Below are 16,436 nucleotides of genomic sequence, written 5' to 3'. Positions count from 1 at the left end.
AGCTAATATCAAATTAGGTTTAAAGTAAGTTCAAACTAGTTTTAAAGTAGGTTCAAGCTAAGATCAAGCTAAAATCATATTAGGTTCAAGATAGGTTCAAACTAGTATTCGGTTTAGAATAGATTTTTAAGTAGTTCAAACTAGTTTTAAAATATAGGATCATGCTAGGATCAAGCTAGTATCATATTAGGTTCAAAATAAATTAAAAATAGTATTTAAAAAAATATAAAAAAAATTAGGTTCAAAATAAGTTAAAAATAGTATTTAGTTTAGAATAGGTTTAAAATAGGTTCAAACTTGTTTTGAAATAGGATCAAGCTAGAATTAAGCTAGTTTAAAAGTAAGTTCAAAATACGTTTAAGCTAATATCGAAATGGGTTCAAAATAGGTTTAAACTAGTATTAGGTTTAGAATAGATTAAAAATGGATTTAAATTAGGATTAAACTAGGTACATACTAGTTTTAAAGTAGGTTTAAGTTAGGATCAAGCTAATTTAAAAGTAGGTTTAAAATATGTTCAAAGTAGTATCAAATTAGTTTCAAAATAGGTTTTAACTGACATTAGATTTAAAATAGATTCAAACCAGTTTAAAACTAGGTTCAAGCTAGCATCAAATTAGGTACAAAATAGGTTCTAACTAGCTTTAAACTAGGTTTAGACTATGTTCAAAATAGGTACAAGTTAGTTTCAAAATTAATTCAAACTAGGTTTAAACTAGATTCAAAAAAGGGGTTGAAAATTTTTATCATTGAAAATTTCAAGTTAGTTCAGCATAATTTTCAAGTACTGTCAAAATAGATTTAACCAATAGATTCAATGTAAAAAAGCAAAATTATGTTATCAAAAAAAAAAAAGTTTATTTTGAAAAAAAAATGGAAAATCTCCAACATATTTTGAGACAGTGAACTCTATAATAGATAAGTATTCGAGCGGTGAGAACGCAATGCAGCATTGCTGTGAGATGAGCCTGAGAGAATATTTGTAAGAGACCAGAATTTGACGCTAGTTCACTTTCCATGTAAATACGACTTACATTCTTACTGCAATGGTATTCGTGGGCGACGTACTTAGCACGAGCAGTTTTATGTTATTCTCTCTCCAGGCGACCGAACTGATGGTGTTGGCGGCTGGAGGAGAAAGAGAGAGCGAGAGAGAGAGAGAGAGAAAGAGCGTCGAAGGGTTAAGCGCGCGGGGCACGGCCTGACTTCCGCGACATGGAGCTACGAAGGTATCGATTCTCTACCTCTGCGTCCGCGTCCTCTTCTGCCCTCCAAACAGACCAACCTTCTCTCGCGGCGACGACGACTACTACTACAAGCTGAATGTGTGCCTATGGCTGGCCATCCATGACATATATATATATATATATGGTTTAAAAATAAATTTTATATTTGATTCAATTAAAAATTGTTTTGTTTTGTTAAATAAACTCTTTGTTTGTTATAAACGAATTGTATATTTTTTTGAATTTCTGTCAAATGAAAATTCCAACAGTTAAAAAATCGGACATGTAAAAAATTTAAACAAATACAAATTTAGACAAATAAAAATCCGAACAAATACAATTTCGGACAAACGAAAATTCAAGTAGGTACAAATTCGGACAAATACAAATCCGAACAAATACAATTTTGGACAAACAAAAATTAAAGTAGATAAAAATTCGGACAAATTCAGATTCGAACAGATACAAATTCAGAAAAATGAAAATTTTAACAAATACTATTTTGGACAAACAAAAAATTCAAACAGGTACAAATTTGGATAAATAAAAAATTGAAAAAATAAAATTTTGGACGGATCAAAAATTTGGACATATAAAATGTGGAATAAATATACTATTTCGGACAAACGAAAATTCCAACAGGTTCAAATTCGAATAAAGAAAAATTTGAACAGATACAAATTCGAATAAATGAAAATTCGAACAAATAAAAATTCGAACAGGTACAAATTCGGATAAATAAAAATTTGAACAGATACAAATTCGAATAAATGAAAATTCGAGCAAATAAAAATTCGGACAAACGAAAATTCGAAAAGGTACAAATAAAAATTTGAACAAATGAAAATTTGAATAGATACAAACTCAGAGAAATACAACTTTAAACAGATACATATTTGGATAAATGAAAATTCGAACAATTAAAAATTCGGACATGTAAAAAAGTTTAAACAAACACAAATTCGGACAAATAAAAATCCGAACAAATACAATTTCGGACAAACGAAAATTTAAGTAGGTATAAATTCGGACAAATAAAAATTTGAACAAATACTATTTCGGACTGTTAAAAATTCGGACAAATAAAAATTTGAACAAATACTATTTTGGACAATTAAAAATCCGAACAAATACAATTTCGGGCAAACGAAAATTGAAGTAGGTACAAATTCGAACAAATTAGAACAGATACAAGTTAGGAAAAATAAAAATTTGAAAAAATAAAATTTCCGACTGATAAAAATTCGGACAAATAAAAATTTGAACAAATACTATTTTGGACAATTAAAAATTCGAACTGGTACAAATTCGGAGAAATAAAAATTCGGCTAAAAGAAAATTCTATATTAAATAAAAATTCAAACAAATTAGTTTTAGGCATTATTAATGCTTGATCATTGTGATTGAATGAAATTTTTTTTTTTAATTTTCAATATAGGTGGTTTTTTTTGTTTGATTAAAAAAAAAAAATTTTTAAATTTGGTTGTAAATCAAATTTGGTAAAAAACATTGTGTTTATTGCCTTTGAATATATATTTGTGTTTTCTTTCTTAAACACACGGTTGCACTAACAATATGCCGGGAGAGAAGGACCTGCACTTTGCGGCATAGGGTGACGACTGCAACGCGCAATGGCGTAGTAGTAGTAATAGTAGTTGTGGTGGTGGTGGCTCGACGCGACGTGCCGAGTTATCGGCGAATGGAGGGTGCACAAAATTTCCACTGTGTGTTCCGCTTCGTTCCGGCCACAGGATCGATAGGAAGGTCGGAGGTGTGTCGGGTCTTTTAAAGCTTTACCTTTGCTCCGAATCTTCGACTTTCTCTCTCTCTCTCTCCCTCTCTCTTTCTACACAGAGAGAAAGGCAGGCGCGCATATGTCATTTCGTATATAATTAAAAAAAAAAAAAAATAATAATTTTACTTAATTCTAGTCAAAATTTTTTTAAATTTTATTAAAATTAACTAATTATTGAAATTAATTTATTAATTAAAATAAGCAAAAATGCCTTTAATCCACCTTTTATTTTATTATTTGCTTAAAAAAAGTAAAATTATTATTATTATTATTATTCTAATTATTCTATTCATGAAAAAAATATTTTACCTAAAACAGCAAAATGTTTCACTGAAGCAGCGATATATTTTACTAAAACAACGAAAATTTTAATTATTCTAGAGAAACATATCGCTGTTCCAGGTAAATATTTTTTTTTCCGTGTTCAACTGGATGTTTAGTTTAAGTTTCAATTATTTTGAATCTTTTTTAAATTTGGATTAATTAGAATTTTTTCATCAATGAGTGCGAAGTTATTATAATTATATTAGTTCGAAATTTGGGTAAAAATTGAGTCTTTGATAAATTAAAATTTAAACAAATCAAAATTTTCGTGGTAAATTGAAATTCGGATAATTTGAAACATATAAATCTAAAGTTCAATTTGCTCCATCACGTCAGGATTCTTTTCTAACCTCAAAAAACATATATCTATAATCACATAAGTAACTCATCAAAATTTTTGTGTCGTCATTGGTTATAGGGGTTTTTGGGGTCGCTGATCACGAATTCGATGTCAAATTTTCAAAATTCAAAATGGCGAATGCAATATGGAGGACAATTTTTTAAAAAAAATTTTGCATCCGCCATTTTGAATTTTGAAAATCGGACATCGAATTCGTTATCAGCGACCCCAAAAACTGAGTTCAGATTCTTAATCAGCAAAATATATTTTTTTTAATTCGTCGTCAATGATAGATAAAGAAATTTTTAGTTTATTTACTTTTTTTTAGCGATAATTTAATAATAATAATAATAATAAAATTATTATATAACCTATATATATATATATATATATATATATCGAAAGTATAATAAATAATAATAAAATAATGTTTGCCATTGGATATTTTGAATTCAGTGTTTGTTAGAAGACAGAGCAAGTTTTCTGGAACGTGATACGACGTTATCGATCACGCATTATAAGGAAGCCGTACTAATAAGTGCATCCTTAAATGAAAACGACATGACACTCGGTTCAAGTACCACAATAGCTTATTTTTTTCACAATTTTTTTTTTTTATATTTTTATATAATTATGAGTAATTTTTTAAGTTGAATTCAACACATATTGAGGAATGAACAGAAAAATCTGGAAAAAAAAATTTTTAGGTTATGTTACTGACTTTTGGAGTAAAATTACACAAAAATCATCAGTTCTAAATATAAAACAGCTGATGTTTAAGTCTTCATTAGATCCAAAAATATTTTATAAAAACTGATTTTAATTTTATATAATTAAAAATGAACATTTAATCAAGGTAAAACTATCACTAAACATAACCTAAAAATTTTTACAGCTAAGTCCCTTTCATCGTGGAGTGTCATATATATATATACTCAATTTCAGTATGCGTTTCCTCATTGTTAGATTATTATTATTATTACAATCTCTATAAATGGGAAAAATGACTACCGTCAACTGGGGCTATTCTGATCAGGGGCTATTATGCTACAATCTAGTTTTTATTTTGTAAAATATTAATTTCGAAATTTTAAAACTTTGACACAGCTGTAATTTTAGTGTGACAATTTGGTTGTATTCTGGTATACAATCGGTACAACATTCAAAATAATTATTATACGAAAATTAATTTTCTAATCAGTAAAAAAAAAAACTCCTGGTGCTTCATATTTTATTATACACAAATAACGTATATATTTTTGTATCAGAAAATTGAAAATAAGTCAATTATAATTTTACAAATTGTACAACATAACCTCAAAAAGTAAATAATTTTAAATAATTTACAAATTAATTTAAAAACTGTTCGATTTAAAATATCTTATAAAACAATAATGGACATTATTAAATTATTTAATTAGCCTAAAATTTGTTTAAATTATCATTCCTAACCTGAAAAAAAGCAGTAATTATAATAAAATTCTTCTAATAATAATTTTTCATCAACTTTTTAAAAATTATTCACAGAATATGTAATAAAGTTTCGATATAGTTTAATAGGAAGAAAAAAAATTGTTTCTTTATTTTATGAACATTTTTCTACAAAGATTAAAATTTTTGTTAAGAACAAAAAAATTTTTGTACCATATAATATAGCCCCGGTTGACGGTATACTTTGTATATACAAATTTTTAACAATTAAAATCAAAACGAAAAAAATTTTTATACTTTTTTTTTAAAAAAAAAAAGAAAATAATTTTTTTTTTTTGGTTTTAGATTATTTTACGTGATTCTTGGTTATAACACGTTATATATCGGAAATAAAAAACGATGTTAGCAAGTGTAGATGCACGTGACAACCCAATGTAAAGCGTGTTCACGTGATTCTAGTGTGTCTGTTCCTACATTGATTTGTTAGTATAATCGTGAAAATCTGCATGTTAAGGGACGAAAGTCCAAAGTTCGAAAATAGCTTTATCGTATATCCGAGGAAGCAAAGGTTTCAGAAACAGTTTCGTGTTTGATTTCCAATGTGTTTTATATATACATATAAATTCAAATCGCAACAAATTTTTTTTGCTAATTCACAGAAATTGTTTCTCTTATAACAGGAAAATTATAATGCACATATTATATAGTTGTACAAGCAAAAAAATTGTATTCAAATTCAAAGTTCTGGAAAAATATCCGTTAAATTATTTTATCCATTGATAATAATTTTATATATTAATTATAATCGTTAAAAAATTTATTTTATCGACAACAATATTTTTTCAAGGGAAATTACAATTTTGTGTGTATGATTTAATTAATTTGCAGAAAATTATTAAAAAAATTTTATAATTATCAGAATTTTATAAAGTGAATTTTAAAATTTAACAGAATATTTTGTGACATGACATTTTTAACGTTAAAATTTTAGGAAAATTAAGTTCTTTTTTTTTTAATTTACTTTTAGTGACAAATATTTATTAATTTTAATTTTGCGTAAAATTTGAATTTGAATCGATTTCGCGCCTTTTTGCGCTAGTCGATCACGATAGGTGGCGCGCATGTTATGGCGCACTCACACCTTTTTTGGCTGCCTGCCTGCCTGCAGGTTACCATGGCAACCCACGAGTGTGAGTGAGACAGAAAATTTGAATATTCAAATTTTTAAATTTTCTGTCGCACTCACTCTCATGCGTTGCCATGGTAACCTGCAGGCAGCCAAAAAGGTGTGAGAGCGCCTTTACAGGTTAGATTATAGAGCATTTTTCCGGCTGGATTTTTGATTGGTTGATTTTAAAAATCGCGCCAAAATCGATTGTTTGTTTTTACATTTGCAATTTCGGACAAATGAAAATTCCATCAATTTAGAAATTCTGTTAAATGATTTTGTCGGTTAAGTAAAAAATTCTGTAATATGAAAAATCGGTTATATGTTATTATTATATTAAATGAAAATTCGAGCAAATAAAAATTCGAATAAATAAAAATTATGTGAAGTGAATTTTCGGTTATACAAAAATTCTCTAATACAGAAAATCGTTTTAATGAAAATTCTGTAAAATACTAAGTTCGAACAAATATAAAATTCGGCTCAAAAATAATTATGACAAATGAAATTTTTATAAAATGAAAATTCTATAACTAATAATTTTTAGAACATAATCATGCATCCCTGTTGATGTAATTTTAAAATTAATTTTTTTTATGATAAAACCGATTATTACTGAATTATAATTATTTCTTTAAAATTGTATATACATATACCGAAAGTATATATAATCTGTATTCTTCGAATGAAGAGAATTTGAAAATGAATGCGTATATTGTATACATATATATAGGGGTGGTTTGTCATATAGCAATGGCAGTAAAGGGCGAGCTTTTGCGCGTTAGGGATAGAATATTAAGCTCCACAGCTTTTGTAATGAAGTTATGTCAATAATTGAGGTGTAATAACTTCGGTGTACCAGGGTTTCAAGAGCAAGGGCTGTCACGCTCAATTATCGCCGATGTTTCCATTTAGTTGTTATATATATATATATATATATAACTTTTATATCCCTGCACTCAATTATTTACCAATCAGTAAAATTTCAAAAATGCATATTAATGCCCAAAAAATTAATTTTTATTTAACAATAATTTCATTCCATAAATTTTTCCGAATTTTTAAATATGTGTTTGAATTATTTTTTTTTTGACAGAATTTCCAATCGATTTTTTTATATCTAAATCCACTTTAAAGAATTTTGTATTTGTTAAATTTTTTAAAAATTTGAGTAAAGAAAGAAAATAGAAATTGTATTTTAAAAAAATATCCCTATTAGTGAATCGCTTATTTCGAGGATTGAATTCAGAAGAAAGAGAGAGAGAGAGAGAGGGGGGGGGTGAAACTAAGTAGTTTGTTAGAATATCGTATTACATTTCAAAAGAGAAGCGCAAAGTTATTCGATTGCCTTCGTAGAAAGAATATACTTATATATATATATAAGCATAAAGTTTGTGTTGGTGATGAGAGCGAAAATGTTGTCTGCAAAGTGAGAGGCAGAGGGATATGGTGAAAATGGGAGGGATGAGAGAGAGAGAAGGAAGGGGAGATTCGCGATTGAACGTGCGGGAGCCACCGTTCGATTCGCTATTAGAGGGTAATAGGTATTATCGATTTTGGAACCAAGCGAGAGGTTATCTCGGTTCAAATCATGACAAATATAGTTTTCTACCCAGCTTCTACGAAAGCTGCGCGCCATTATTATTATATATATATATGTTATCCCTCAAAAAAACATTTTTCAAATTACAAAAATAATCCAAAAATAATTTCCCGATTAAAACAATTATTTATTTCTCAACACTATTTATAATTGCCTTCTATTCCAGTCAAAATAGATATTGAGTAATCGACTCCAGCAACGGTTGCCAGGGTCTTGTTATATTCTTAGAAACTTGCAACATTGTTTATGTTTCGAATATCTCAAATGTTAAATTGGAATCTAAAATTAATGCCGAAATAATTGGATAAAGATAATTAATAAAATAGTACGATATTAATTATATATATATATATATATATATATATAAAAAAATGACTAATGATTGGATGACTATTAATTTAGGGAGGGAAACTAAGAGAGAGGGGAGACGAATTTCCCTCTAGTTTTGATCCAATAATAAAAAAATAATTTCCTTAAATTAAAGAGACGAAAGAACGGAAGGAGAAAATAACAAGAATTCACATATTTTTTATTTTTTGTTTCAGCAGCAAAAATTCTTAAAGAGGACGACAGAAGATTTGGAGCCATCGGGGGGTGGTGGTGGCGATGGAACATTTGGTGAGCCACCAGTTAAATTGCAATGTACACAGGGACAGCATCAACATCAGCAGGCACCAGGTGGTGGTTCACATTTGGGTCATGGTCCACATTTAACTGGAAATGGTACCAATCCCACGGGGCAACAACAAGCCAGCAGTGGTGGTGGTGGTGGAGGAGGTGGAAATGGAGGTACAGCCGGTAATGAGGGTCTTACGAAATTTTCAGTGGAAATTGTCCAACAATTGGAATTCACCACATCGGCTGCTAATTCACAGGCACAACAAATTTCAACAAACGTAACGGTTAAAGCATTAACAAATGCCTCAGTGAAAAGTGATTTAGTGAATTCATCATCATCACCAAAACCCGGTCCCGATTCTCAATCGACAAATGCACCAAGGCCACAAAATCCATCTGGTGGAGGTGGAGGTGCTGGCAGTATTGGTTGCGTTGATATTGGTAATTTAGTTGAATGTAAACAAGAACCGGACAATGAATTTGTTGATCTTGAACAATGTGCCGCTGCATTAGAAAAAGATGCCGCTGCAAATGGCGCTGGTTTTCCTGGTTTTTCTGATTTTATTGGCGATGATACTGGTGATGAAATAATTACCTCCGATGCATTTAAAGATCTTATTTCTGAAATATCCGATTTTCATCCTGAATTCATGAAGGACTTTGATTTTGAGGACAAGAGTGTTGATGCACTTGCAAATAGTGCAATTAACGATGTACCAAATAATGGACAAATAAAAATTGAAGACGATAAAGATTCAATTCATCATCATCCAAGTAATGGTAATGCAAATAATGTTGTATCAAATTCTAGTCCTGGAAATCTTGGCTCATCGCAATATTCACCGGCAAGACTTCCATATTCAGGTTTATCAGAAATGAGTCCAGCGGCTCAAACACTTAAACAAATGGCTGAACAACATCAACATAAAAGTCAACAAATGGGACTCGGTGGTTTTAATCCAAATTCAACGGCATCAAGAGGACCAACATCAAGATCGCCATACGCTGAATTCACACAATTTGGTGGTCCCACTGATTATCTTGGTAGTCCAAGCAACAATGTCACACAGTCTTCACAAAATCAAAATACACCAAACAGTGGGAATTATCATAAAAATAATGGTAATCAAGGATTTCAAAATCAGCAGACAAATGATATATTTGCTCAACAACAATTTGCAAGTTTAGCTGATATGAAAAGGCCACAGCCAGGTGGTGGTAAACCAAATATGCTTGCACCAACCGGTGGTTATAAGCAACAGTATTCGCCTTATGGAAGTCCTGGTTCAATGCCAAATCATGGAAGTCCTGGTTATCCTCTACCACCAAGAGGGACACCAGGTGCTGGTCCCAATCAACCTGGTTCACAAGGACCATTCACTAGTTCCACACCACCTAGACCACCTTCCGGTTCGGGGACTTCCACATTGCAAATCAATCAAGCGCAACAATTGCACATCACAAATCCTGGTCATCAAATTCAGGTGAGTTATTTTTTACATTTTTCAAAAAATAAATGCTGCCGCTAATTTTGAATTGATTTTCAAGGGGGGTTGAATAAATTTGGAATTTTAAATATATGAAAAATGTTTGTAAGGGATGGGTGATATCTGTTGCGTCGCGACAATGCGTCTATTTTTGTCAACGGCGACGACGATCGAGCGGACAGTGTCGATGTCGGTTTGGGGGAAGGAGGGGAGACTGAGTGACGACGACGACGCCGACGATGACGACAACGATAGAGAGAAGAGCAAGTTTGTTATAGAAGAGAAAGAGCGTCACGGGAAAGAGAGAGCCGTGAAACGCAACAAGTAGTTTAACCCTCTTTCTCTTCACCCTTCTCCTCCATGCGATGGATTCTCCCTCTCACTCTTATTTTATATATATATATATATATATATATATATATTGTAAATTCTCATCCCCTTTTTGGTCATGCCTCATCCCTTGTTTCTTTCCCTTTCCTTCCCTTATACCACGTTACACCACCCGCGTCGTTCCTCCTCGCGCCAGTGGGACTTCTTTCCCGACGCGCACACCCGGCGACGCCACTGTCTGCCCAACATAAGTGTGGTTGCTCCTCGCGTCAATACGCTTTGCAATAGGCGCCGCAATGCTCTCCGCGCATATAGCCACTTTCAGTGAGACTAATTTTACAATTCTACATGGAGATAAAAAAAAAAAAATTTAACTAAAATAATATTGACGCAACTCTTGACAATATTTTTTTTTTGTTTACTTTTTGCAATTGGTTTGGAAAAAATAATTATATATACACTCTAGTTTTTGTAGATAAAAATATAAATTTTAAAATAGGAAAAATTCACAATAGAATGCGTGGGAAATATTATCTAATAGTGTTTTTTTTTTTTTGAAAATTTGAATTTTTCTTGGGAAATTGTTTAATTTTTTTTAACAAAGAACTTAGTTTTTAGAATTAGACAAAATGATGAAGAATTTTTGAAAATTATTTATCTGTTTTGAATGTTCCACGTACAAAAGTCTTAATCCTAGACAGCACACAACATAGCTGGCTCATACGTAGAAATAAAATCTGGGGTAGAAAACCACCTCAAAAATGTTTTGTTACTAGAATGTTCATATTTAATGCAAAATAACTTTATTATGAATAATTTTATTCCCTTTATTTACTAGGCAGAAGATAGCGTTTTTTGTTTTTTGATATGATTAAAAATATGGCCAAAAAAATTACAAAAAACCAAAATAAAAAAAATCTAGAAAAAATGCCATGGTTTAAATTTTTCCTGGGATACTTTTCTACCCCAGATTTGCTTTCTAGAGTTAATGACTATAAAATAAAATTTTTTTTAGTCAAATTTTGACACATTTAAGTTAGGGGTTAAGTATCTGATGCTAGTTTTTACAAAATTCAAAATGGCGAATCCAAAATGTTGGGCAAAAATTCAAAAATCGATTGAATTTAGTTGAAACTTGTTAATGGAGGTTTTCGTAATCGCTGATTACAAATCCGATGTTAGATTTTCCATATTCAAAATGGCCAATCCAAAATGGCGTCGATTTTTAAAAAAATCATTTTAAATACTTTGAATTTTGTTACTATGGAAGTTTTCAAGATCGCTGATTACTGTTAATTTTGCAAAATTCAAAATGGCGTATACAATATGGCGATGATTACAAATCGGACGTTATTTTTGCAAAATTTAAAATGGCGGATCTATTATGGCGGTCAAAAAATTTTTTTTAAATCTATTGAATTTGGTTGAAACTTGTTACTTTGGACATATTTGTGATCGCTGATTACGAATCAGAGGTCAATTTTCCAAAATTCAAAATGGCGGATCCAAATGGTGGCAATGTTTTAAAAAATCGTTTTAAATACTTTGAATCTCGTTACTAGGGGAGTTTACGAGGTCGCTTATTACGAATATGATGTTAATTTCGCAAAATTCAAAATGGCGTATTCAATATGGCGGTAAAAAAAATTTTGAAAATCAGTTGAATTTAATTGACACTTGTTACTTTGGGCATTTTTGTGGTCGTTAATTACGAATCAGAAGTCAGTTTTCCAAATTCAAAATGGCCAATCCAAAATGGCGGCGATTTTTAAAAAATCATTTTAAATACTTTGAATCATGTTACTATGGAAGTTTTCAAGATCGCTGATTACTGTTAATTTTGCAAAATTCAAAATGGCGTATACAATATGTCGATGATTACAAATCGGACGATATTTTTGCAAAATTTAAAATGGCGGATCTAATATGGCGGTCAAAAAAATTTTAAATCTATTAAATTTGGTCGAAACTTGTTACTTTGGGGATTTTTGTGATCGCTGATTACGAATCAGAGGTCAATTTTCCAAAATTCAAAATGGCGGATCCAAATGGTGGCAATTTTTTAAAAAATCGTTTTAAATACTTTGAATCTTGTTACTAGGGGAGTTTTGGAGGTCGCTTATTACGAATTGGATGTTAATTTTGCAAAATTCAAAATGGCGTATTCAATATGGCGGTAAAAAAAATTTCTGAAAATCAGTTGAATTTAATTGACACTTGTTACTTTAGGCATTTTTGTGGTCGTTAATTACGAATCAGAAGTTAGTTTTTCCAAAATTCAAAATGGCGGATCCAATATGTCGGTCACTTTTTTAAAAATCGTTTGAAATCCTTCGAATTTTGTTAATGTGGGGGTTTTCGGTTGCGCTTTGAAACTTATTAGTTGCAAGTTTTTCGTGTCGCTGATTAACAAATTGGAGGATGAATCCCATCTCAGTTTTGCAAATTTCAAAATGGCGGATCCAAAATGGCGTCGATTTTTTAGAATCATTTAAAATACTTCGAATCTTGTTACTCGCGGGGGTTTTTGGGGTCGCTGATTACAAATCTGAACTTCGTTTTTAAAAATTCAAATGGTGCACCCTTTTTTTAAATTTTTTATCTAATTCACTCTAAATTCGTTATTTAAATATTTTCAGAGTCACTGAGTAAAAAATTTTAATGATAACTGTATAATATTTTATTTTGAAAACGATTGAATTTTATTTTTTAGCATTTGGTTTATATATAATTTAGAATTAAATAGTCGATATGACAGAATATAAATTATTTTTTTTTTTTGCTGATTTAAATTTTAGTGAGTACCCATATATACATATATATACAGGAAATAATGAAGACCAGATTTAAGTTTATTTAGCGATACACTATTCGTGGTTTTTATTTGTTTCGTCTTTAGTTGCGATATGTATAGTATACTTGTAAATTTAGGCCATCAAGGCTGGCGCGGAAATGGTAATCTTAACAGTTTATCGAACAGGAAGTCACCAGTGGAAACAAGAAGGTGACGTGACTGTGTGTATATGTGTATATATGTATATTTCGAAGGTGAGACGATACGAAAATAGTCTTATTGCTCGTTAAAAAAAAAAAAAGTAGGCCCACCTTTTATTGTCTTTTGTCGATGCAAATTTTCAACAACGACAGAGAAAGAAAGAAAGAAAACTTTCTCTTCTATTCGCAATGTTCGTAATTTCCTATACAAGGCCAAATGACGCTTCTTCTTCTGTATATATATATATATATGAACAAAAACATTTTTACAATATAAATGTATATCGAATAAATATTTTCAATGACGTTAAGAATCCGAGAAAGTTGGGGTGACGAATTTCATTTTACGTTCCTAAATTTAAATTTGCAATTAATTTTCATTCTGATAAAATTTTCATTGAAGTAAATTTTTTTTTTTTAAAAAAAAACTAAAAATAAAATTCTTTTCTTTTATTTTTAATCATTACGTTTATGTATCAATATTAATTAATTTAATTAATTATAAAAACTAATTATAATATATTTTTATTTATATGTTTATTACGATTAATAATTATTATATAATAATAGTAGTAATAGAAGGAGTGTACAGGTGCGATTACCGATCGATGTCGGTATAGTAGATTTCTACTACATCTACAGTTGATAATATAGGAATCTACTTTACCGACACTTATTCAGTAGGATTTGTGTCGAGTGCTCTACTTTATCTACGGTAGGTACAGCGGGAATCTACCATATCGGTCTGTAATTGAGCTTGTACCCATATCTTATATTGATACTAATAATAATATCACAGAAAATTATAAGGTAATAAAATAAGCTACAATGCTTATTATTTTAATCCAATTTCGCTTATTTTAATATTAAAATCGATTAAAATAAGCAAAAATGGATTAAAATAATAAGTGTTGCAGCTTATTTTAATACCTTTTAATTTTCTGTGATTATATTTATTATATTAATTTATTAATTATTTTAATTATATTAGTTATTTTAATTATATTAATTTATGAAGCACTTTGAAGTATATAAGGGGACCTAAAAAGCAAAAAAAAAAAAAAAAAATTATAGATTATGTTTTAAAATTTAGAAGCGAAAATATAGAAAGAAAATCAACTCTCAATACAAATTATTATTGATATATAAGTATTCATTAGATGCAAATTATTCAATAAAAGCTGCTTTTGTATTTACATAAGTTAAATGGAATTTTTAATCAAGGTAAAACTATTGTAAACACAACCTATAATTCGTTTGTTTCTTAGGGCCCTTTCTTAAAAGCGCGTCAAAATTATTAATTAATTAAATTAATTGTATTAATTATATTATTTATTTTAGTTATATTAATCATATTCCTATTTCTCAAATTTTAACATTTTTTTTTTTTTTTTAAATTCACCTTCGCAAAGAATCGAACCCGTGTTTTCTATTTGTATTTCGTCGAAAACTCCAACCACTAGACTAATAATAATGTACAATTTCTATTTCGGTGAATGTTTGTTTTATTTTTCATTATAGTATAATATGTACAAATTATTATAATTTATACAAATAAATAATAATTCAGCCGAGGTTTAAAAAAATCTATCACAATATTTTCTAAATTAAATTTTTTACTATTTTTTTTTAATTCCGATTGTAAATGTTTATATTAAATTTTGTTTTTGGGAAATAAAAATCTTGTAAAATAAAAAATTCCTGGGTGAATTATATATAAAAAAATATATATATACCACATACGTTAATATCTTGTTTGGACACTCTCTTCTCACCGGAAGTCCTTGGTCTCTCTCATGGCCCGTCTACTCGACCGCTTCCGGTTCAAAGGGTTACCTCTCCGATTCTATCTTGTATTTATAATATAAATTCTTCGTCTTCTATATATATATATATATATATAATCAATTCAATAAGACGTAAATTTTATTATATACCTACTAACTATTATCTGTTTAATTATTATTATTATTATTCTTTCGCTTTTATGGATTATTTAAATATTCTGTTTCGAATGAAAAAGAACAACACTTATAATCAGATCTTTGAAAATATATAATTTTTATCCTTTATACGAAAAGAGAGATATTATCAACGCATGTATATATATATATGGAAGATTTTTGTTTTGGAAAGAAGAAGGTATATATATTATATATGCATACACTTGGTGAAGAGTGTCAACGAGAAGTGAATGTCTTCAATTGTTAACCCTGACTCACCTATGTTAAGCTGCTGTAGACTAATTGAAGAATTATTTAAATCGTTTTGATTAAATCGATCATGGGACGAGAAATACAATGGACACATTAGCATGCCATAAAGATCACTATACTGTGATTCAAGAATATTTTTTTTCATTTAAATATGGTTTTTTTTTTATTTCTTTTCAAAATAGTATATATATGAGATATATATCTATTGATTTTGGTTTTTTTTTTTCAAATTCGTTTCTATTTGGTAAGCCAATGAATTATTTGGAAAAAAAAACATTTTGATTTAATAATATACCCCTACATATTTTTTTGTTTTGTTGTTTGTCCAAATATGAGAGTGACCAACAATGGGATACTTTATACAATGGGACACTTTAATTTTCTGTAAAACTACTTAAAGACACTTGACTAAAATTTTAATATAAACCGCATATGTTTATGACAACATACCATCTCCAAAAAATTTAGGCCTAATTGATTCATATTTACAAAAAAAAGAATTGAAAAAAAACTGTTACATATCAGAGGGGTGCAGTTCCGAATAGCACATACCTCTGATTTCGATAAAACTTGGTATCCCTACGTAATTTGGTGCGCTGATTACGAAAATCATAGTGAAAATTGGCGGAAATTTAATTATCATGGTAAAAAGCATAAAAAACACCATAAAATCATGGTTTTTTTCGATTATCTCGTAAAAAACAAAAAACTTCGAAAAAAGTTTTAGACGAAAGTTGTAGATCTCTAAAAAACACACATTTCATGTTTTATGCATTTTTTACCAAAAGTCATTATTTTTCGAGAAAAACGCAAAATAGTAAACACGGCCTTCGGCCGCGTAAGGTACTGCTCGCTTCTCTTTTTAAGAAATCTTGGCGAGAGGGGGTGGATGTGTCCGAAAGTA

At 29.5% G+C, this 16,436-nt stretch overlaps 1 protein-coding gene across 5 annotated transcripts in view; it reads left to right on the top strand.

Annotated features, from left to right (window-relative positions):
* LOC127278101 (neurogenic protein mastermind-like) overlaps positions 1-16,436 on the top strand; it is a 178,709-nt gene that overhangs the window by 115,682 nt on the left and 46,591 nt on the right. For 3 of the 5 annotated variants that reach the window (XM_051299634.1, XM_051299636.1, XM_051299638.1), the window contains one exon: positions 8,433-9,989. In XM_051299634.1, coding sequence (XP_051155591.1) covers positions 8,433-9,989 — 1,557 coding nt within the window. The remainder of the gene's footprint in view (positions 1-8,432; positions 9,990-16,436) is intronic. The other 2 variants (XM_051299635.1, XM_051299639.1) reach the window with 1 other exon arrangement.

This window comes from Leptopilina boulardi, unplaced genomic scaffold, assembly GCF_019393585.1.
Source record: "Leptopilina boulardi isolate dan_hultmark-lab unplaced genomic scaffold, ZJU_Lbou_2.1 LbouV2_195, whole genome shotgun sequence".
In the NCBI taxonomy this organism is placed as follows: domain Eukaryota; kingdom Metazoa; phylum Arthropoda; class Insecta; order Hymenoptera; family Figitidae; genus Leptopilina; species Leptopilina boulardi.
Note: the sequence above shows the minus strand (reverse complement) of the source record. Positions and strands in the feature narration are given on the sequence as shown.